This window comes from Artemia franciscana, chromosome 14 (assembly GCF_032884065.1).
Source record: "Artemia franciscana chromosome 14, ASM3288406v1, whole genome shotgun sequence".
In the NCBI taxonomy this organism is placed as follows: Eukaryota; Metazoa; Arthropoda; class Branchiopoda; order Anostraca; family Artemiidae; genus Artemia; species Artemia franciscana.
The window spans coordinates 21,063,960-21,089,445 of record NC_088876.1 but is presented as its reverse complement, the minus strand read 5'-3'; the positions used below and the strand labels follow the sequence as shown (position 1 = coordinate 21,089,445).

Below are 25,486 nucleotides of genomic sequence, written 5' to 3'. Positions count from 1 at the left end.
ATGTCAGTTTCATATGTAAATACAATAGCCTAAAAAAAAGAAGGATTTTTTTTAGCTCAAATTAAAAAAAAAACAACTATTTTCTTACAGAAGTAAGGAGCAAAGTTGAATCTTAGAACAACTAAAAATATATTCTTCCCAGATTAAAAAAGATAGCGATACGAAATTAGATCAAGCAAACTGAATGGTGGCATTTTTACATATCTACGAAATTCTAAAACCTAGCGCTTTACCAAAGACACCCCAAAAAAAAAACCAAAAACCAAGGGATTTTCGTAAGAACAGAAAATTCCATAGATAGCCTGAAAAATATTAGACTAATTTACAAGGCTGTTAATAGTCATTCAACGTCCATAATATCACAATCATTTATTAATACAATTATTATTCTCTAAATTTTAATTTTTGGTATCACCCTCGCATCGAAAACGCTTCGCATTATTAAAACAGTCTGGTTGCAAATGGTTAAACTTTGGGCATTTAAAACACCTTAGAGGTCTGGCAACATATTTTTCAACTTTGATATGGCTATGATCCACTTAAATGCTTTATTTCAGTGCTTTTGTAAGACTATCTTTGTCTCGGAATGTCAGCTTCGTTGACTTGCTAGTACCATAATGTCTCGCTTCTTGGATCCGTTCCATACGAAACTCAATTTCCTCGTTTATATTATCCTAGGGATAAATTTGGCCACAGCTGGGAATTTTGGTTTTTGCTATTAGCTGTTGCTTCCGCCTCTTTTTCGCTTCTTGCAATTAAATACCGACGTATTGTTTCTCGTTACTACCTTCTAAACTTTTCCGGACGCAGAATTGGAATCAAGAAATTCCTTCCATTTTTGCCAAGATTTATAAATTTCAGGTGGTGCTTCTCTCACATGAATCGGAGAACTTAAAGATTTACTGGGATATGGTGGGCCACGTTCTAAATTCGAGACCGCCGTTCTATCAATCTAGCCCTGCATTCACTTTTTCTCCACATTCATTTAATTTGTATGCTAGTGGGGTAAATGCGGCGTAAGGTATAAGAGGATTCTCAGACGGGTTGTAGATAATGAATATAAATGGGAAATCAACAATTGCATCCAATTCGTTATCAAACAGTTCGTGGTAACGAACTGTAATAAGGAGCGATCCGGCTCAATAGTAACCAAAACTCAAAAAAATTGAATTTTGATATCAATAGCTACATCAAAAGAATCGAATTTTAATGCTGATTTTAAATATATAAGTTTCATCAAGTTTAGTCTTAGCCATCAAAAGTTATGAGCCTGAGAAAATTTGCCTTATTTAGGAAAATAGGGGGAAACACCCCCTAAAAGTCGTAGGATCTTAACGTAATCATCAGATTCAGCGTATCAGAGAACCCTACTGTAGAAGTTTCAAGCTCCTATCTACAAAAATGTGGAATTTTGCATTTTTTGCCAGAAGACAAATCACGGGTGCGTGTTTATTTGTTTGTTTTTTTTTCCCAGGGGTCATCGTATCGACCAAGTGGTCCTAGAATGTCGCAAGAGGGCTCATTCTAACGGAAATGAAAAGTTCTAGTGACCTTTTTAAGTGACCAAAAAATTGGAGGGCATCTAGGCCCCCTCCCACACTCATTTTTTCCCAAAGTCAACGGATCAAAATTTTGAGATAGCCATTTTGTTTAGCATAGTCGAAAATCATAATATCTATGTTTTTGGGGATGACGTACTCCCCCACAGTCCCTGGGGGAGGGGTTGCAAGTTACAAACTTCAACCAGTGTTTACATATAATAATGGTTATTGGGAAGTGTACAGACGTTTTCAGGGGGATTTTTTTGGTTTTGAGGGTAGGGTTGAGGGAGGGGGCTATGTGGGAGGATCTTTCCTTGGAGAAATATGCCATGGGAGAAAAAATTCAATGAAAAGGGCGCAGGACGAATCTGGTCACGTTAGAAAAAAACGTCAAATTAAAAGCTTAATATACAATGCTGGGTGTTCGGCCTCTCTATTATGGAGTATAATTTGAAAATAACACAACTATACGAGCGATAAAACATATATACCACAACCATAACTCAACTAACGAAAGAACTGCTAAGAGATAACACAACTATAAAGCGAAAACAGGTGAAAACTAATGGGAAAATAAACGAACTAAGAGGTGGAAGGGGCCCAGAGAAAAAATATAATCCATTTTCAATTTTGAGCCTAACTTTTGCAAAGGAGTAATAATGTCAGAAGCCCCGAAATACCGAATTATTTTCTTTTCAAACAGTTCGTGGTAAGGAACTGTAGTAAGGGGCGACCCGGCTCAATAGTAAACGAAACTCTAAAAAACGGAATTTTGATGCTAAAAGATACATCAAAAGAATCGAATTTTTACGCTGATTCTAAATATATAAGTTTCAATTAATTTAGTCTTTGTCATCAAAAGTTACGAGCCTGAGAAAATTTGCCCTATTTTGGAAAAAAGGGGGAAACATCCCCTAAAAGTCATAGAATCTTAACGAAAATCACACTATCGCATTCAGTATATCAGAGAACTCTATAGCAAAAATTTCAAGCTCCTATCTAAAAAATGTGGAATTTTGTATTTTTTGTCAGAAGGACAAATCACGGGTGCGTGTTTATTTGTTTGTTTGTTTTTTTTTCCAGGGGTCATCTTATCGACCAAGTGGTCCTAGAATGTCACGAGAGGGCTAATTCTAACGGAAATGAAAAGTTCTAGTGCCCTTTTTAAGTGACCAAAAAAATTGGAGGGCAAATAGGCCCCCTCCCATGCTCATTTTTTTCCAAAAGTCAACAGATTAAAATTTTAAGATAGCCATTCTGTTCAGCATAGTCGAAAACCATAATAACTATGTCTTTGGGAATGACTTACTCCCCCACAATCCCTGAGGGAGGGGCTGCAAGTTACAAACTTTGACCAGTGTTTACATATAGTAATGGTTATTGGGAAGTGTACAGACGTTTTCATGGGGATTTTTTGGTTTGGGGTTGATGGGAGAGGGCTTTGTGGGAGGATTTTTCCTTTGAGGAATATGTCATGGGGGAAGAAAAATTCAATGAAAAGGGCGCAGGATTTTCTAGCATTACTATAAAAAAACAATGAAAAAATAAACATGAAAACGTTTTTTCAAATGAAAGTAAGGAATAGCATTGAAATTTAAAACGAACAGAGATTATTACGCATATGAGGGGTTCTAAAAATACTTTAGCATAAAGAGCGAGGTATTTAGGAGGAGATAAATACCTCGCTCTTTATGCTAAAATATTTTTAGTGATTTCAACTATTTATTCTACGGCCTATTTGATTCAGGGGTCATTCTTAAAGAATTGGGACAAAACTTACGATTTAGTGTAAAGAGCGAGGTATTAACGAGGGTACAAACCCCCTCGTACACATAATAAAAAATATAAGAATATAAAAGTTTGTTACGTAAGTTAATTCTTAAGTTACGTACATTTTTTACTAATAAAAACGTTCGTTGAATATTAAAAGTTCTAGTAGCCTTTTTAAGTACCGAAAAACTGGAGGGCAGCTAGGCCTCCTTCCCCACCCCTTATTTCTCAAAATCGTCTGATCAAAAGTAAGAGAAAGCCATTTAGCCAAAAAAAAATTAATATACTAATTTCATTTCAATAATTTATGTGCGGAGAGCCAAAATCAAACATGCATTAATTCAAAAACGTTCAGAAATTAAATAAAAAACTAGTTTTTTTAACTGAAAGTAAGGAGCGACATTAAAACTTAAAACGAACAGAAATTACTCCGTATATGAAATGGGTTGTCCCCTCCGCAGTCCTTCGCTCTTTACGCTGAAGTTTGACTCTTTGCCACAATTCTACTTTTTCAAACAATTAAAAACTTTAGCGTAAAGAGCGTGGGACTGCGGAGGGGACAACCCATTTCATATACGGAGTAATTTCTGTTCGTTTTAATGTCGCTCCTTACTTTCAGTTAAAAAAACTAGTTTTTTTATTTAATATACTAATTGTATTTCTGCGCTCTTTCAAAATAGTTCCTTCTTTGTCTCACTGCTCTTACAAAGATCTTATAGAGGATGTGACAGATTCCTTGTGAAAAAATCTTACGACACGGCTTACTACCGATTCATGGGGAATTTCTTTGAAATTCAGTGAACGCTGAGCGAGATTTAATAATGAGCTACATAAATATTTGAATTTGGCCATTCCTCTCGCTTCTCATCCACTAAAATTAAGACCGATCAAATACATGTCTCAAAGTAGCCGTACAGATAGCCAAGAGCAAGGCAAGCGTCAAGACCTGTTCACCTATTCCTCGCAATATTGAGGCTGATTCAGACCGGCAGGCACCTATGTGGTGGTTTCAGCAGGTTGTTTAGACTCTTCTGCTTGCTGCCCTAATTACTTTTTGGGAAATTTCTTTGATTAAACCCATTCTTTCTTATTTGGAATAAGGACTTTTGTCACTTTTAAATTTACTTGGTCCTAACTTAAGTGTTTGACTCCATGTTATTTATATTTAATAAAAAATATACCACTTAGAGGTAAATTCAGATGGGAAAACCTTATGACGTACGCCTAATGGACGCGATCCCGTTCCCAATGGGAGAACAGATATCATGCACAATAATTACAGGCACTAGATCAAGTCCACAAGAAAGAAAAAATCCACTTCAAGGTATTTTGGACGATAAAAAGCAATTTTAATGTATATCGGATGGAAAAAAACCTTTTGATGTACGTCTAGTGAACGATACCCAGTACTTTTTAGTGAATAGAACTAATGACTTTTTGAAAATTTTCTTTACTTATACTACTCTTATGCTCCAATGAGATGATTTTTTTTTGTTAGTTGGAATATTGGTGATTGGCTCACCTTTGGATGTTTTTTTTGGCTTTTTCAGTTTTAATTCTGTCAATTTTGATTTTCATCTGCTGTTAGTTTTTTCCATGTTGTTAGGTTTTTTTAATTCTTCAAACTCGTATTCTTATTTTCTTAAGAGAAGCATTTGTCCTCCCAAATATTCGGCTTGTTTAGGCCAGCATATCTGTTGGCCTTATAAAACTCCATTCTCGATTTTTTTTTGTTTTTTTTTATTATGATTCTTTACTGGAAACCCGTCTTTATGCAACAAAAATGACAGAGCACTACAAAAAACAAGAGAAAAGAAAGGAGCACTATACTTTTTAGGACGAAAGATAATTCGATAAACACAAAAATAGAGAAGAACGCAGGTACTTGTAACACAAGCGAATAAGAAGAGCTATGATAGTATATAAACGTAACTAGTGTAAAAGTAGTTGTTTCCAGCCATGACTTGTAATCTTTTGATTGCGTTTTTCTGTAATTTTAGCAGCAGCTATATCAAGATCTGCTATATGAAGTCTTAATGAGCTTAGAACTACATGTTCAATTCGAATATCTCAGTAATTATTTTGTAAACCAGAAGAAAGTAGAGCAGATTTTCAGTTTATCAGCGTGTTTAAAAATCTTACAGGAGGAAAAATATAGAGGATTTGGAGGCGAGCAATAGTTATATAGAGTTGATAGATAACACTGATTAAAGCCAAGCTTAGCAATAGTCGAGAAAGCGTATGAAGCTGATATGCAGCGTTTGTTGTGTTCTATCAGGAGTCGACGAGTTCGAGAAATGGTGTTTCCGACGGGAATGCCGAGACAAAGATTTTTATCAAGGGCAGATCTTTGAATTTCCAAGCAAAATTTCATAAAGAAGTGTACTTTTCAAGTTAAAAAGGACAACGTCGGATTTTATAGCGGAGAATTCAAGACCAGATTTTAAGTATTCTGTTTGCAGTTTTTGGAATGTTTCAGGGATTTTCTATAAAGTTCGGGTGAGGTTAAAAATGTCACCAGCATAAGTGACGAAACAAGACCAGAAAGAAAGCAAGACATCTGACACAAGAGTTCATCTTTCTTAAGAGAGATTTAAGTCGACTCGTAGCTTAGCATACGTATCCTTTTCAAAAATCTTATTCTTTGTCTCCTTAAATTATTGCTTTCCTATTTAGAATAAGGATTTCTGCCATTTTTTTTTTGGTTGGTCCTTAATTAAGAGTTTTGACTCAATATCTATTCAAATTGACTTAAAAAAAATACCCCTTAAAGGTGTTTTGCTCGTTTTAGATATTGGTGAGTGGCTCGCCTTTGGAGATAGGGTTTTTGGCTTTCAATATTTTTTTTTTTAACTAGTCTTTTAGCGAATAATAAATAAGTTTTTGGAAAAATTATAACATTTGCCACTTTTGGAAAAATATTAGAACAGCTCCATTTCTGGAACGGTTCAAGACAATTAGTTGGTGTTATTAGATATATACTATTTAGGTAGAATACTAGCTTTATTGAGAAATACGGATTTTATGAGTTTCTTTTTTTTAAGCATAAAAAACAATCCTGTTTTTGGAATTAATCAAAAAATATCCCAACGCTGAGTTTCAAAATATCTAAAGTCAATAAAATAAGAAAAATTTGTGCCTGAATGTCTGCGGAACCCACCGTATAAAAATTCGCCAGAATCTTGTCGTCCCAGTGAAGAAGCCAAAACCACACCCCCCACATGTTCGTCAGAGTCTATTTTATTAATTGTTGAAAAATATTTCACATAATGTGGCAAATGTTATTACTTAAAACAATTTATCTAGAAAAGCTCCTTGGAAAGTAATATCAATGAGTATTTAATGAAAATTTTTAATATTAAAAAATGAATTTACATCGATCGATTATCTTGAATACTAACGACAATTAACAATGCAAAAAAGAAAATAATTACAAAACTGCTTACGATTAAGCTAGAACGTATACATAAAAGGAGAAAAAACATATCCGCAAACACTGAATCAAAACCTTTAACAGCAGCCAGTACCTTACGTTCAACAAAACTTTCAAGCACAAATACAAACAAGAATCCAACATTTACTGGATGAAAATCTACAGAACATGGATTCAATGGATTCACATGGGGAAAGAACCATTTCCATATTTTAATGGCGCGGCTGAAACATCTTGGAAAATGGTTTCCTTCAACAAAAAAGAAGATTTCAAACCATCATATAGGACTTGGTTCACTTAGATTTCACAAAATAGCCTCTATTAGAAATCAATGAAAAGGTTCAATACCAAAGTTATCGAAGTCCAGTAAACCGATACTGAATAAATAAATTTATGACAATAAATGACGAAAATCGAATTAAATACTTTCAGTCCTAATTTACAAAGTAAGCGAAGAAATTCTTACCATCAATTTGCTATGAACACAAATATTAATTTTCAGGAAAAAAGAACGAACAATGCTAATTCAATTTGGTTCAATGTTGTTCTGAAATTAAATAAGGAATCTTCCTAGCGCTATAGTAAAGACTGTAATATCTTAATAGATGCCAGAACTAGTTCATTCATACGCGAAAAAGGATATTGGGTTTCATCTATACTGAGGCTTTAGTATTTTGACCAGCGCAAAGCGTAGACTTGTTGTACTTTAATACCGAGCCTACCTCTTTGAGGAAATACAAGAAAATGTCAGATAATGGATAAAACTCTAACGAAATATGGCACAACATATATGATCATTCTTTTTTCTAATAAGTTCTATTCCAATTATATTTAAGCACCAAACTAGAGGATCACTTTTCAACCAATATTCTCTACCGTTCTTTCAGTTAACAAATCATAAAGTTTACCAGCTGACAAATGAGCTTATTACTAATCGAAAAATCTGGTATAGATCTCTTGCTAGGTTGCTAGCCACAGCTGCAAGCCGGATAAAAATTATGAAACCATCTTCGCACGAAACTTACTAAGTTGGAAGTAATGATCAAATTAGAATATTCCTTAACCAGAATGACATTTCCAACGTTTGATTCTTTAAATTCTCTAGTGGCTCTTTTTTCATTTCAGATATTGAAGGTCAACTATTACGCTAAGATGAGATACACATTAATACAGCCAGAAAAAAGACTTGAAGCATAAAACATTTTTGAATGAGCAAATGCTTTAAGGAGAAGTTATTGAGACCTTTTAGAGGGAAAAGAGACACCTCTAATAAGCATGACTCAAAATAAGTGTAGAATTTTATGAATTTGAGACACAACTAAATGGAAACCAATCTCCTCAGCCAAAACGTCGCATAAGCAATATTGGGATCCGTTTTTCATCGTTATTGAGACCTTTTCAGATGAGCTGCAACATAGAAAATCACACTTATCTGACTGGAGACATTATGCAAGTTTGATGCTTAAAGCATATTTCTATTCTCAAATCCTATAATTTTTATGCATATTTATGCTTTGATTTCAAAAGTTTTACTAGAAGAGTCTTCACTAATCTGTAAGTAATATTTCAACCCGTATCACAAGGTATATATTTGTTTATATTAGCCTTGATTTTTGACTTAATACCTCTCTTTTTCTGTCCAGACAATTTCGCTAAAGTACAAAACTAAACCGAAACTTTGTTACACTCTAATCGGTTTTACGGCGACATTGCTAAAATGACGCAAATACATTCTAGACAATTGCATAATTCATGGCAATTTAATACAGAATGGGCTCTAAATTATCTAACGAGTGTTCATAACTGAAACAGTGGTTTATTTGTTAAAAGCGTTAGTAGTGAAAAGTGTGCTACTTTGGTAAATACTGGATCTTGTTTACTGACGGAGGGTGTACACATATCTTTTCACTGCTCCTTTTATTTGGCTTCTTAAATGAGCTTGATTAAATATTAAAGACAATATTACCGAACAGCCTCAACATTTGATGCAAATACAAAATATTTTGAGTTAGATTATACGCCCAATAGTCTGCTATACAGTATATAGGCCATCTGCCAAATGATCTATCCCACGTATTTTGTCTTTGCATAGTATGATTCAAAAAAAGCCATCATCTAATCCGCAGGGAGGATTGACAGATTAGTCTAATTATTTACTATGCTTGGCAGAATATTAGAAAAAAGCCTGAAAGATATAAAATAAAAAAAGTAGCACTAATAACGAAAATACTTCAATGAACAAAGAATAAACGACAAAATTGTGCATCTAGCCTACTATGAAACAATTATAGTGTCATCAAAAGGATTATAATGAACATACTAGTATTGAGCACAGGTAAACAAACAACTCTACTACCCACTTAAAAGAATATACTGATTAGACGAGAAAGGGGCTTATCCATAAATTTCAATCAAAAATAATATTAATTTTCAGTTGCAGAATAGCAAAAATGAATTATCCTATTTTTCTTTTACCTTGTCAAGGCTGTCTCTAGGTAGTAGAGGGGCAACCCCCTGACTCTAAAATTTCATAAAAATACAAACGAAGGGTGTTTACACAGTTGATAGAAAAGACCTTTTCAGTGCCTCCTCCTCCCTCGAGTCTAAATATTGTGTAGAATTTGATCTATGAAGAACAAAAGCCATATTTGTGTCAATATCCTTTGTAAAAGCGACACAAGGTTCCCAAAGTTGGCTTATAGCTATCTAGAGAGGGGTGAACACCCCATGAGCAGTAATTTATTAGAACAAACAATATTTTCATTTGTAATACAAATGAAAATATACAAGGACGGGTGAAACTTGATAGGGAAAATATGCATATAAAAGTAAAATCCCGAAAATTTGGAATTAACGTTGGGAAGCCTTAATCGACAGAAAAAAAGAACAAAAACTATACAAAACAGATATCACATGCAAGAAAAAACAAAGAGATAAGAATAACAACGGAAAATAAAGAAAAAAGACAAAAGAAAACTATAGATGTTTTGGTACAGGTTCTAAACAGAATTATGGTAAAAAACTATCACACTGATACAGACAAAATGTGATCGGGCAGGTCTGTAAGATTTAATATTATCTTCTGTTAAATATAAGTTTTTGATAAGTACGAAACAAAATCCAATATGGTGTGAACAACACCACACCAATCCAGACAAATCACAGTGTAATTTACATTTAGGACCATAAAATTCAATAATATCTTCTGATATTGCATCAGAAAATATCAGATGATATAATATCAGAAGATGCTATTCAACCTTACGGACCTAAATGTAAATTATACCATAATTTGTCTGGATTGGTGTGGTGTTGTTGACACCATGTTGGATTTTTTTTGTACTTAACAACAACTATAGTTTATCAGATGAGAAGTCCTCTCGTTTTGTCCTTTATTTCCCATTATTGCGTAACGTTTCCCCATCCTTTTATGGCATTTTCCTATATTTGTTAATTATTTAATAGCCTATAGTTTATCTCTATTTTCCATTGACACGAAGCCAAATTCCCGACATGAAGCCAAAATTTCGGGTTTTGGTAGGGCACATATTTTTCACTGTCCTAATTAGAAATTTTACTCGTGTTTGTATCATTTCCTTTTAATTGTGACACCAACGCCACTTTTTTATCTAAAAAACAAGAGCCGCCGAAAATGCTCGGAAAGCTATAAACTAAAAATAATAAAAAATTACACTGACTCAATTTTCATCATCTTGGCTTTAAACCCTGACATAAAACAAGAAATACACGGAAATTAGTTGAAAATGACTTGTATTACTCACTTGACGTATTTCCGAAAAAAAAACCCATTATATTTTCATTTTGGTATACGAAGTCATTTCGTGATTTGTCAGCTTCGCTTACGGCGGTAAAGCTATCCCATGAAAAAGTAATTATTCATTTTGTGTTATGATCTTCTTTTAATTTAAGAATATTTAACGGTATATTTACACCAAAAAATCCTCCATATAAAATAGATTAAGCTTATTCCGTATAAATGTATTTGAATCGAATTATGACCCTCAAGTCGATTTTATTGCATTACTGTTCAAGATCTTCCCAGGAAGACGATGAAAACCTTTAGCTTAGTGATTCTAAAAAAGGATATAAGAACGTCGCGTTAGTTGAATTTACAGTTAATTTCGTAGAACGTGAGCTTATAAGAGTACGTTAAGCTAAACATTATAGGACTTCTATCACTTAAATATTATGCAAAGTTTCAGTAAATTACACAAACAAGCTATGTAAAAGAAAAACTGACGAACAAAATAAAAAACAACATGCAAACACTATGAATTACTCAGTTCCAATTTCACTCGCTTTGATTCCGAAGCATTATCGTCCTCTTCCCCTCGAAAAAGCGTTAACTGTTCGTATTTTCCGTGGTTATTGAAAGCATGAAGAACTTGAGAGTGAGGTTGCACTGCTTTCATTTCACCGTCAGGACCCATTACAAGCGTGGGCTTCATTTCAGGTTGAGGACTCACAGACTGAAAACGAGACTCAGCGAGCTGATAATTGATCATGTCTTCAAAACCAACAAACACTTCATTTTTAACAACCTCTGAAGATTTTCCTTCAGCAAGAAAGGCGTCAACATCAGGGAGTACACCTTCAGGTAGCTGATGCGCTTCATTTGGATCAGTTGAGTTTGGTACGGATTCAGATTTGGTAGTGGTGGGTTGGCATAGCCGAATTTGAAAGGTCTGACCGGAAAAGGGCAAACCTACAACCCCCTGTTGGCCTCTTAAGGTAAGCATTTTCAACCCTTTCACTGGGCTTAACAAAAACCGTTGGTTTTTCCCTGACATGCTAGCAAGCGTTGAAGGATCAAGGAGCATTCTTACTCCTCCGGGATGGCCGTTGGTAACAATTAAAGGTTTCATGACGTGGAACTGAGAAGATGCGGTCGCGACAGGCGGTTCTTCATTTTCGGGAGGTATGGGAGAAGTTTCCGTGAGATCAATTATAGTTTTAGGCTGGCTATCCATACCACAAGCTGTGCCAGGCCGAGAAGACTCAGATTCACTCTGTTTTGATTGTTCTGACATTAACTTGACTTTCGTAGGAGATTGCTTGCGTCGTTTTGTAGACTGATTGGGACTCGGGGGAGGGTTTGACCTTCGTCTTGGTGCGGGTTTGTTGACTAAGTCGGGTGATTTTTGCACTTGAGCTGTATATTCCTCTAGGATCTGCTGGACACGAAGAACTGTGTCATGGTCATCAGCTGGTTTAGGCTGTGTCTTTTGAGGGGACACACCAGTTGAAACTCTCACTGGTACTGCAGCTCCCACGTTAGCCTTTACAGGTGATTTTGACTTACACCGTTTCTCCGATTTAGGAGTTATTTGTCCAGATGGAATGCGCTGCAGATCTGGACTTAATTTACTCACTATACCAGACTTCTGCATTCCTTGTTGTATAGCAAAGACAGATGCCAGACCAGAGACACCAGGTAAAATAACATATCTTGACTGAAGATTTCTCTCTCTGACAAGGACGGGGGAAGGAGAAGCAGATTCAACTTTAATCTCTGTTAAACTAGAATCTGACCTCTGATCCTCAGGTGTTTTAGACAGTGACAGCACTGGATTATCCAATGCTGAGTGCGCATGGTTCGACAAGGACATGCTAACGTTAGATGTGAAACTTTCAGCACTCGAATAGTCTGTATAATCCAGGTTATCAAATTGCTGAGGTGGCTGACTGCAAGATGGTTCAAGTTCCCTGCAGTTATTTTGAGATAAAGGTAAAGTAGAACTACCGTTGGCGACCATTTCATATACTGTCTCGAACTCCTTTAGCTGTTCAGAAAAAGGGTCAAGGTTCAAATCTTCGCCCCGTAATTTTACTGCCGAGAGAACCGGTAACGTAATAGAATCCGAGCGACAAAGACTTGTTTCTTCAGTAGCACATGAATTCGGTTCATTTTTTATCCCAGATTGAGCAACAGATACCGGAGAATCGGAACAGTGGTTAGCACGTAACAGAGGGACATTGACAACCACTTTTTGCACTGTAGGAGCAGAGGTATATTTGACAGCACGAAAAAACGTATCAACTGAAGGAAGAGATTGATTACTCGCTAAGACAGATTCACTGGAGCTAGGCGAAGACGGGGACTCAAAACCAGATTTCTTACCAAAAACTTGGTTAAACTTTGGCAATAAATTTTGTTGATTTACATGTTCATTTTTTCTTTGTTCAAATTCTTCTAGCACGTCACCTGTTTGGCTTCTTTTAGCATCCTTGCCACTTGAAGTAGACTTTGGCTCAGAATCAAGTTTTTTGGCGAGGGATATTGCCTGTTTCAAAACAAAAGAATCCTGTCGGCTGTGCCGTTGGCTAGGCGAGCTTTTGACTGCGGTAATGAATTTATTTACGTTTGAAGGAGCCACAGTGAGTCGTGAGACATGATTGCCCATTTTTGAGTTCGAATCATTTACAGTTGATGAATGCAAATTTAATGTAGAATTCTTATGCGATTTGTCACTTGAACTTGATATTGTTGGTACTTCATTAGGATCTTTCAAGCTTGGATTTACAGCATGAGGAGAAGGTTTCTCGAGGCATTCAACTGAGTCACTTGGATACTTGATAACAGTGGAGTCGCTCATACTTCCTAAACTTTCTTGTTTTTCTCTAGGCATTTGTTTCAGCTTAGAGTTCTGCCTCGTTCCTGTTTTTGGAACAGCTAAAACTCTAAATGAATCTGGGTTAGACCGATGAGCTTCTACAGGCTTACTACCGCTAAAAGAATATGTCACCTGAGTTAAAATACTATGATTATTGGCTAAATTTAATGCACCAGCGCTATCACGTTTTTCATGAGATGCTGGAGATGCAGAATTTCCAACTGAAGACAGACTCTGGCTAGTTGATGGCCTAGTATCAATATTTCTATATTGTCCGTTGTCCTCTATATTAGATCTTATAACATTCTGGTTTCTTGACATTGAAGGGCTGTGGATAACCGGCACAGATGCTTCATTAGCATTCTGATAAACAGGCGAAAGTCTATCAACTTTTCGGTTCGTCGTCGCAGTAACGACAGCACGCACTTGCTGTAAACCGATTGGACGATTTTGAGATAATCGTACAGACTGAGGAACCGACAGCTGTATTTCTGCAGGGCTTGCTGGAGTATTTTGAGAACTAAGAGCATTACTTGTTGCAGCCGATGCTTCACGCGGTATTTGAACCATATTGACGATATGATCTTGAGGCAGCGGTTTCATATATCGCGGATGAAACAAGTCTGAAAGTAAAACACTTGAACGAGGAACGGTAAGCATTGTATCTCGTTCAGTTTGGTATTCTTGCTTGGTTATTTTTTGCTCCAATGAATCCAACGACGGACTTAATCTAAGTACTTCTTTCGTAGCCTTTTGATCTTTTGACTGTTTCAAATTTAATCGAGCTTGTATTAAAGACAAAGATTCTGATGAGTGACTAATCTTTTCTTCAAAACTGGCTTGAAAATTAGAACAGATAGGTAAACCTTTCCCTTTTTGCTTAGTTTCCTCATAATAACCAATGATTTTTTCCGACTTATTACATAATTTTCCCTTAGTTGTCTTAAATTTTTCATTTATATTTTCTACTTTCATATCAAATATGTTGACAAAATCTTCTTCTATCGATTTTTCCAAATTTCTGCATAGTTTGTCAATAGTTGTTTTGGATTTTTCCTCTGTGTTCCCCACTTTCACATCAAATATGGCAAGTTCTTCTTCTATTGGGATTTCTAAATTTCTGTTAGGATTGTCAATGGTAGTTCTGGATTTTTCATTCTTGCTCACTGCTTTCATACTGGATATTTCAATAAGTTGTTCTTCTGACTTTCTGCAAATTTTTCCCGTAGCGATTTTTGATTTTCCCTTCTGAAGTTTTTCTTGTATATCTAACTTATTGGCAAAAAATTTCTCATCTTTTTGTTCTTCTGAAATTCTGTGATTTTTTTCTGGGCCAGTTTTTAATTTTGCTCTCTTACTTTCTGCTTTTATATCCACAAAGTCAGCAGCAAACTCTTCTTCCAGTGTCAGACACTGTCCTGAACTGCTAAAAGAGGAGGTTTCACTTTTTGATTTGATCTTTTTCTGTTTTTTCAAAGATCTGGGTATATCTGACCAACGAGAAACACTTGACATTTCACCAGAAATGTCTAATATTAGTGACTTTTTCATTTTTTTAAATACAAAATTTGGTTTTTTGTTTGACATTGCGTCTTCTTTCAAAGCAATATCTCCTTTCAACTGCACATCATTGCGATTTTCGTCAGACTTGACTGGTGTACGCTGCAATACTAGCTTAGGTTCAAGGCAAAAACAAGTTCCAAAATCTATACAATGGTTGTTGGCCGATTTGCATGTAAATTTTTCCTTCGTAGTTGCTAGTCTTGTGGATGTCCTCAGTACAAAAGCTTTAGGTTCAGAAGAATTCCTTTCAAGACAGTTTTCTTCATTCAAGTCAGGGGCTTTTCGTGAACAGCTGTCGTTGTGATCTACACAAGAGTTTTCCAACGCTTCTGTAAACTGATTTGATCTAATCTTTGCTCTATTTTTAACTTTTGGTACGAAAAGTTCAGTATTACGCTCGCAAGCTGAGTGAAATGGCAACAAAGAGTCTACAATACCTTCATTCTCTGTGTCATTATCCAAGTGACTAGGGCAAACTCTACACTTTTTAGTTCTCTTTTTTCTCTTCACTCCTCGTCCGCTTTCTACTTCTTTACTTGAAGCACTTAAGTCCATAAAAGGCTTTCCAACTCCTAAACATTCTTCAACATGGCTAGAGCGAACATTTTCCGGTTTTAAATATTTTTCATCATCAAACTGCGAAAGCTGATCACTTTTTTGTTTACAAGAATTTTGGGAATTTACAGAATTTTTTTTGAAACTTGAAGGTTTTACAAAAGAGTTAGATTGCAAATTGTTTGTTAAATATTCGTCTTTTACAAAAAATAGTCCTTCATCTCCTTTTTTGATCTCATGTTGACTTTCAAGCATTTTGGATTTGGCGTTAATAGCCTTCTTTGCTGAAGAGCTAGGGTCACTAAGAGGGTCCAAAATATTTGATGCTTTCGAGGATTTATTTTTCTTAGTTGGATTCTTGGTTTTCTTTTCACAGCAACTCTCATCCTTGGATTTTACTACTCTCGTTGTGAATGCCTCCTTTTTCTTTGGTGTTTTTCTCTTCTTAGCTATTTTCTTTGAGTCAGACGTCCCTTGAAAGGTACTTATGAGCCCTTCACTTTCTGCAGTTCCAGTTAGAACCTTATCTGGTCCCACGTAGTCTATTAAGTATTTCTCATACCCTTCTTCAATACCCGCATATATGGGGACATTACTATCATCGAAACAAACCATTCTTTCACGTCTTATTTGCCTAAAGTTCAATTCCTTCACCCAGTTTTTAAACGTTTCAGGGTCACAGTAGTACTCCTCACACTTCTGTAAAACTAAATGAGGGTCACAATCGAAGTTATAGCGATTACTATATTCCAGTAAAATACATAGAGATTCCATTGTTACTTCCGGGATGCCAAGTATTTCTGAATAATAACTGACATCTAGGTCATAGCTCTTCATTGAGCTAATTATTTGGTCAACCCTTCTTTCTAGGCTAGGAGAATGCGAGGTGATTTCTTTTTCATTCTCATTTGATTCAGACAAGGTATGTTTTAAAGTCACAAAATCTACTGGAGGTGTTCCATTGCTGTGAAGAGTATCTAAGATACCTGGCACATCTTCACGTGGCCTCTCAGTTCTCGGCTGTTTCAACGAGTCTTCCGTACTTTCAGACATGTCTCTAGTACCACTAACTAAGGAATTTGACTTGTCTTCTTTAGGAAGTGGAACTTCAGTGGATTCAGCTGACTTTTCATGACTTTCAGATGGGTCTTTAGTTTCATTAACAAAAGTCTCAGCAAAAACAGTTGATATACTGGCCTTTGTAGAAGACGTTGAATTTGATTTACCTATTGTTTCATTATTCAGTGAAACTGGCTTAAAGTAACAGTCACATTCTCTACTATCATGAAGATGAAGTTGACTACATGTATGAATTTTGCATTTCGTATTACAACTAGGACAAAAATACCTTGAATGTTCATTGGCCATTATAAGGCTACCAGGAATTACATTTTCGGTCAATGTTCCATTCTGAGCAATTTCTTTTGTCTGTGAAGATGTTGCTAAAAGATCGGTTTCTGCCCTATAACTTGTCATTATAGCACTTTCTTCTTCCGGGGAACTTACTAAAATCCCATTTTCTGCACCCTGGGGACTTAGAGACTTTCCACTTCCTTCTGCCTGGGAACCTCCTGACATTGCGCCTTCGTCTGCCTGGGAACGCTTCGAAATTCTATCGTCCTCTGCCCATAAACGTGCTGAAATCATGCTTTCTTCTTGCAGATTTTTAGCTTCTTCTGCGCAGGAACTGGTTGGCATCAAAGTTCCTTCACTAGAATGTTCAGGTACTTCAATAAATAAGTTGATTTCGTTAGAAACTTCCGTAATAGACACATTATCACAGTTTTTGTCACCCAAAGATTCTTTGGGGCTTTCTTCTCTTGCAGCAACAGAGGAGTCATTAACTTCAGAGATGTTTTCACAAATATCAGCATCTTCACTTCTTGGTCCAATACTTATGAATTGCTTATCGCTGCACTTACAGATTTTAATTCGCTTTTTGTTTTTAAACAGATACAATAGTTCGAGAAGATCCTCTGTTGGATTAAGTAGAAATGCAGCACGAACACACATTTCGAAAATAGGTTTCTGATCACGAACTATATTCGACAGGTTCAGAAACAGCTTGTACAGCTTAGCTTCTTGTCGTAGCTTCGCGTTAGTATCTTCAGATTCCTCCAAATCTCGGTGGCGATTAATATCAGCTGTCATAGCAATTATGTAGTGCTTCAAAACAAAACCACGAACCGAGATCCCAGCCTAAAAAACAAAAATAAAATCAGGACTATATTGAACTTGTGTTTAAATGAACACGGGTTATGTAAAATAAAGTCATGGATACAGACTTGCAACAGATAACAGTCAATTGCATGTTAAATAACAGCGGCGCTCGTGCTACTTGATATAATAAAATGTTAGGGTTGAAGTGTAATCAAGGAAACGAAATGATGTGATTTTATTAAAAAAAAGAAGAAAAAAAACTGAGCGTTTCTAAATAAAAGGTTTCTGATTAAGTATTTACATTTTTGGGGGGATTTCAATTGGTATAAAGAGCTCAATTAGACTAATTGAACCGCAGTGGTTCCCAGACTATGGGTCGCGAGGGATCATTGAGTGGGTTATGGTCACGAGCACTAATATTGGTAATGCTCAAATTCCGTTGTGGCGAGTAGTGAAACTTATTTGTTCTAAATTGAAATGAATTTCTTTTTACAGGTGTCACCAATATGAATGACAGACCGTTAAGATAATAAACATGACTTAAATTTGTTTCCAATTTTTCTTCACTAGTCTCAGCATCAACTTTTACTCTAGTTACTTTTCATCGCAGTGGGTTTAATATATCCAATTTATTTCTGTATTTAGTTTTAACGTAAACCATAGCCGAAAATCCGGTCTCACAGAGATATGATTTAGTAAAGAGGAGGAGGACTTTCTTAGCTTCATCAAACTGACAAGGATAGTTACAAGCAGCTGAGAGCCAGAATTTCGATAACTGTTTATGATTAAAACTATTTTCAGTAACGAATCTTCTAGTAAAACAATGCCTTCTTTACTTGCTTACGACTTCTTCACTACGTAAATCAAAAAGTTTGTCAGTGCGCATACACCAATCCAATAATACTATTGCGCCACGAATTCACAAAATGGCAGATGAATTAACCAGCACGAAAGCGAATGGTGCAGTCAGAAATTTCCGATCTTAAACCGTTACTAAGATAAAAAGAGACATACGTCTCTTTTTTATCAGGTCTTGTTACAATTCAGAATGACAGAAGAGAATTATCTTATGAAGCTATAATATGGGAACCTGGCATTTGTCTCACTCCAAAAAACGGAATACTTTTGAATTCGCTCGGAATCATCAAATATAAATTATATCACTGAAAAGAGCATGAAAAGTTGGTTTAGAATATTTTCCCTTTATCTCCATTAGCCTCATCCTTCAGAGCCACTCAGGCCAACAAACTTTTAAATATAAGAGCCACAATAAGTCGTGAAACTACTGAGATAATTTTCAATACAGCTGATTCGCATATAAAATAAAAAGCTCTACAGTTGCAGAACTGTGTTGAACAACTGTATATGCGCTGACGGTGCGCGAGCTACGTGCTGGAAAAACAGCGCTGTAGTTACGATAGTTCTTGAACGAAGTCCATGTGCTTTGTGGACACACTCTAGCCTTCATAGAGAAGCACTGGTTTCCAAAGCATTGCCCAATGATTTCAGAAAAGTACTTGATACAGCTGTTAGAATTGTAAATTATATTAGACCCAAACCCTTACAAGCTCGCCCACTTCAAAAAATGTGTGAAAAAATGGGTGGCCGCTATACATCTCTTCTGCATACGGAAGTTCACCCAGGGGTAAAGTACTGACACGATTATTGGAATTGCGTAATGAAGGTACAATTTACTTGGAAGGAAAAACTCAATATATTAATCATCTACTGGACGACGAATTCATTATCAAGCTCACTTATTTGGCGGATATTTTTTCCAAATTTAAAGAACTCACTTTGTACTTGCAAGGTTCAAACATATCAGACATTTTTCCAGTTCAAAATAAAATTATTAGATAACTTTTTGACTAGTCTAACAAAAAACTTCCAAAAAGTTAAAAAACTTTTCTCTAAAGTTAAAAAACTATAAAAAAGGGTCAAAATAAGTTTCATTTTTTCGTAGTAAATAATTTGAATCTAAAAGGATTCAATACTTTAAGCATCATTTTGTGAGGTCAACACGGCTGATTGTCTCAAAGGCAAAGGGTCCATTAGCGAATTCTCCCAGGAGACTACTTATCATAGAAAACTATTGAGAATTTGTGATTTGATTGGAAAGATATTGAAATTCTGCCGGCAAAGTTTTCAATCAAAGCGGGTTGCACCACACAAAGTTCAAAGAGCTGTCAAATTGATCAAATGACATTTTTTTTTTAGATGATTTGGATCATTCTCCTAGCAGGTATGCTAGAACGTTTTTAGGGAAAATCCTTTCTTGAATTTTATAAAGAAAATACTGTTCTGTTTGATAAAAGAAAATACACTTTCTAATGATAAAAGTTTCTCTGAAACTAAATATATCTACCTCCAACACAAAACAAGAGGAGTTACGAAGTTTTTCTAAGATTTCAAGGAAATTGGATATCGGCTTTTTGTTTTCTGCAGCTTATTCGGATCGCTTATTCAAGCTCTACAAGATATGGCAAGACCGACCAATCAATTTTAACTAAGAAAGTTTATAATCGACGAGATGGGCTGATTCTTTGTGGTATCGAATCCCCTTAAAGGGCCTGTGAATTCTGACATTTTCAAATATCAATCAATATTACCCTTCTTTCGTCTAATAAAATCATGCATTAATCAAGGATTGTTAAGCATTTTCAAATTAATGTGACTACTTTCTCAAGCAAACGGGTAGGTACGGACCCTGAGGGCCTTTTGAACAAGAATCCCTCCCGAAATTTCTAGTAATCAGCTTATTATACGTTCTTATTAATTTATTCTTGTTTTCAATGGGACTTTATTTAGGTACCAAAGGCTTAAAAGCCACCAAGACGGTCTTATCAGGTTTACAAGCCAGTCCGACTGACTTTTTAACCTATTGTCTTTCTCTTCTATTTATTTGCTTGTGTTGTCCTTTTTTTCTGAGTTTGTTTCCTTTTATTTTTCTGTAGCTTACAATAATAAAAGAAAACAATATTGTCTAAGCTTTGTAAAATAATTATAATAAAGTATTTCAATGAGCCTTCATTTTGCTACCACAGGCTTAAAAGCCACCAAGACGGTCTTATCAGGTTTACAAGCCTGTCCGACTACCTGACTTTAATTTTTATCCTATGGTCTTTCTCTTCTATTTATTTCCTTGTGTTGCCCTTTTTTCTGAATCTGTTTCCTTTTATTTTTCTGTAGTTTGCAATATTAAAAGAAAAAGATTTTGTCTAAGCTCTATAGAATAATTAAATTTAGAATATTTGACAGGTTCGTTGGTTGTCAGCATATCAGTGAATATTCAAGAGAAACTGCAACCAAGATAAGGCTAGAAAATGTCCCCCTTAGACGGGAAAGTTAAAAACTGCTCTCTTAGTTGCATTCTAAAAAAAAAACAAAAAAACAACATTCGAAATAAAACATGGACAATTGACACGAAGAAGGTTCAGACCAGGCATGTAAGCAGGGGGACGCGGTTGGACTCCACACTTTGGACTCTTCCTGCACCAATAGGTTTATCGACATTCAGAGAGCCCAGACCCTCTTCTAAAATCTTTGTTGAATGATTTGCTGCGTTTCCAATTTTTTTTTTCAAATAACCTCCCTCCAGCCCCAAACCAATCCCTTCATACGTGCTAAACTACAGCTAATCAATATGTTGATATATAAATTCACATTTAAAATTCGATATTAAGTACAATGGTGTTTCTTTAAAACAAATCCGAGAAACGCGTTACCTCGGGTTTCTTCTTGACTTCAAACTGAGTTGGAAGGCGCACAGTGACCTAGTTTCCTGCAAAGTGTCAAGGGGAGTTGGAATGCTGCGGCGTCTAAGAAATGTGCTTCCTTTGAAAGTTTTAATGTCACTGTACCATACTTTAATAGCGTCGTATATAAATTACGGTTGTTTAATCTGGGCTAATAACTTTCAGTCTAATTACAGGAGGGTTCAAGTGCAACAGAATAAGGCAATTAGAATTCTAGGTAATTATGATCGTGGAAGCGCTAGCACTGTGTCTATGTATAAGAAGTTTGATATTTTGGATGTTGGAAAAATCAGAGACATGCAGATTGGTATTTTAATATATCAGTGTCTACATAATTTAGGGTCTGATATTTTTAATGATTTTTTTTAGCTTGGGTTCTTCCTATCATGATTATGACACGCGAAATTCAAATAATCTTGTTCATGAATTTCGGAATACTTCCCGGTCGGCTCAAATCATCAGATACATGGGACCGTCCGTCTGGAATCCATTCCCACAGCAAGTTAAGGAATCAGAAAGTCTGCCTCAGCTGAAACGACGCCTCAAGGCCCATCTTCTGAACAATTAGTAATGTTGAGTATTTTAGATTGAGAGAGGGGTATCCCCCCCCCATTTTGTTAAATTGACCATTGGTTTTTGTTTTGTTTTCTTTTTTTGTGTTTTTTTTTCTTTTTTGTAGTTTATTTATCTTATTTATTTTTCTTTTTGATGTAAGTGAAATATGTTAAAGAAATGGATCATATTTGATGTCAGCTATGCTTACAGGCCATTGCGGCCTATTTTTTTTAGCTGATGAATGAAAGTTTATTGTATTGTTTTTTGAATAAAATTACCTACCTACCTACCTACCTAAAATTACTTATTTGCTCATAATGGCAAAGATATAAAATTGCAATAATTGCAATTGATATCTAAAAGCTAATGAACAAATAATATATTATAATATTATTATAATAAAGGGAATCATGATATTCCATGTGGCTTTGATTTTTCATAACACCCAAGCACTCGTAATTTTTTTACTTTTTCCTATTCTTTATTAAATTTTCCACATAAAACGCCCATTGTTGTTTTTAACAAAGTTGTGTTATCCAGAATTTTTCCTGGGGTGATTTTATCTCAAAAAATTTCCCGAGGTCATTTTTTCTCACTTCATCAAAGCCCGCCACACCCATTCGAAATTTAAGTCCTCTAAAATAAATTCCTGATACACATAAAAGTTAAAATGCATATTTAATAATAGCAATTCCAACGTAACGCAACAAGATGTCTTAATGCAGTCAATTTGATCTACAAAGGGTAAAATACGGTTTATCTTCTTGTAGTCCATTGAGACTAAAGAGCCTCTAAATTCTGACAATTTTCTATTTATCCAAATTCTAATTCTTTTCGTAAAAATAACATTATGCTTAATCAAGTACTAAAAAGTGATTTCGAACTAGGTGTAACTACTTTCGTACTCTACTAGGTGTAACTTGAATGTAGCAACGAGGTGTAACTAGGTGTAACTACTTTACGAAAAATTGATTGAAGAATCAATACTCCGAATATTCGGAGTATTTTTATTTTTTTTCAGTTAAAGTATAGTTTATATATTTTATTTTGTTCATTGCTTTATAGAAATTAAACCCGTTTTTTCTTCAATCAATTTTTCGTAAATGGAAAAGCAGTGTGGTCTAAAAAATTATTTATGTAACTACTTTCGTATCCTACTAGGTGTAACCTGAATGTAACTACTAGGTGTAACTACTTTCGTATTCTACTAGGTGTAACTTGAGTCTAACTACTAGGTGTAACTACTTTCGTATTCTACTAGGTGTAACTTGAGTCTAACTACTAGGTGTAACTACTTTCGTACCCTACTAGGTATAACGTCAATGTAACTACTAGGTGTAACTACTTTCGCATCCAGGGGACCCAAACCCTCGCCCAAAATCTTTAGTCGGTAATTACTTAAACTTCAACATTCATTCATTTCTTTGCAAATGAACTCCTTTAGCTTGCCTGAGACCAATTCTTATATAAGTACCTGGAATAGAGGTAACTAATGTTTTATATGTGTTATTGATGTCATTTTTTTTACTGCTCCTCATTCCATAACCAAGTGATTTCAAATTTTGTTCTCTGAGAAAGCTAAATTTACATTATATTACATCTTTTTCAACTTATTACTACGTTTCTTCCTACTCTCTGTAAATTTCTTTTGATTGCAATTTCAAGGTTGAATGTATTCTTTTTGGTAACTGTTCAGTTTATCATCTTCTGGATTAAAAAATACAATGCTAAAATTTTGAACAAAAAACCTACAATAGTAAACTGTTATTTCATTACAGTATCTTCCAGAGTAAATGCATCAGCCCCCCCCCCCCCTAATGCATCGATGTAGCAATAGGCTATATAGATTTTCGCTGATTTTTTTCTTCTGAAATTGCAATTATGAGCCAATGAGTACACAAATTATATTAAGTAGCAGCATTAAAAAGCTTTTGTATGTAGTCCATGGCTATATTTAAGCATTGAGCGAAGTGGGTCGGGATAGAGTAACTTTTCTAAAAGTAGGAAGGTAAGAATTTTGTTACAGTGCTTATTTGAGAACAGGTGCTGATTTTTTTTTCAAAGACAAGTAGCAGGCCTGTCGTCCAGCCTAGCGGCAGCCGAGATCAATCCTTTGGCCCCTTGTTGCCAAGCGGAGCATCAATCCACTCTGTTACCACAGGGCAATTTTTATACAACTAACAAAAAAGAAATAAAACACGTTTCAGTAGCTCACATTGTCTACAAGCAGACTCCTAAAAAGTACTGGTCTGTTCGTCTATAAATTTATCATATCTAGTACCAAAGATAACTGAAAAGCAACAAGCTAACCAGATATACCTGGTTTTTGTCGTTTTGACGAGTTTGGCCACCCTACTCGGAACAGATTCGCAAGTACGCAAATGCGTTACTGGACAATGTAAAGGATGGAAATAAAAGGAGACACAAATTAAACACGTCAGAGTATTTGTAACTTATAAGAGTAGAAACCGGCGCTAATATCAACAGAAAAAAACTACCAGCACCATCAAAAATTTTGTGACACTTGGCCTTTTTCAAGATCTGTATTCAAATTTGTGTCAAGGACTGAAATTAAATACTTATTACTACCCTAATTTTACCAATTTCACTAATTAAATTAATTTTTTTTTATTTTTACACTGAAAAAAATAAAAATAAAATAAAAATGCCAAATGTCATAAAGACTAGATGGCGTTGATATATATATATATATTTGTATATACTAACGCAAGTTCTCACGCTTATAAGTTACTCATACTCTTTGAAACAAGTAGCAAAAGAGGAAATAATGAAGAAAAAAAGACAGAAAAGACATTTTGCACAACGATTAAACACAACTTACCCCTTGATACATTCCATCGCATATTGCATATACATGATCAGTTTCTTTTCCATAGATATCAACAAAAGACGAAAGCCTATCAACGATTTCAGCTCCAGATAGCCCACTCCTTACATGCGACCATGTGAACATTGAAACAATTTCAGATAGATCCGGATGGGCCTCCTCTTCAATTAAAGCCCGGCCCAGAAAATACTCTATCACACGAACTAATCTGTTCCAGTTTTGTAACCAAAATGAAGAGAAACTCTGAATTACATCCTTAAATGAAACAGTTAGTGAAACTGATGTAAAAAAAGAAGCAAGAATACTGCCTGAAAAAGAACTGACTAAGCAGCCCACAGAGCGAATAATACTCTTCAATTATAGTTTAGCATCATTCGAATGAGAAATCCATCTATTTTCTTGAGTTTGCATTTTTAGAATCCTTTTGGAATGCTTCTTCAATTGTATTGTGTGAAAACAAACTGTAGACTTAGGTGCAAAACATAACATTTGGTTTTACCCAAGTGGAAGGTCACATATACGCAGTGCAATAGTGCTGCCTAAGTAAAAAGTGCTGGGGGCAAAATTAACTTTTTTTTTTTTTTTGTCAGACCAGCACTTCGTTAGAAGAAGTTGTCGTAAAACCTTCGAAAGGGGTTCATTCGATTGCGAGGTTTGGTGCCCATTTTAAT

General features: G+C 35.3%; 1 protein-coding gene across 1 annotated transcript in view; it reads right to left on the bottom strand.

Annotated features, from left to right (window-relative positions):
* Nucleotides 1-10,841: 10,841 nt before the first annotated feature.
* LOC136035442 (uncharacterized) overlaps nucleotides 10,842-25,486 on the bottom strand; it is a 49,983-nt gene continuing 35,338 nt past the window's right edge. The window contains exons 6-7 of the mRNA XM_065717250.1: nucleotides 24,810-25,070; nucleotides 10,842-17,696 (exon numbers count right to left, since the gene is read on the bottom strand). Coding sequence (XP_065573322.1) covers nucleotides 11,034-17,696; nucleotides 24,810-25,070 — 6,924 coding nt within the window. The 3' untranslated portion in view covers nucleotides 10,842-11,033. The remainder of the gene's footprint in view (nucleotides 17,697-24,809; nucleotides 25,071-25,486) is intronic.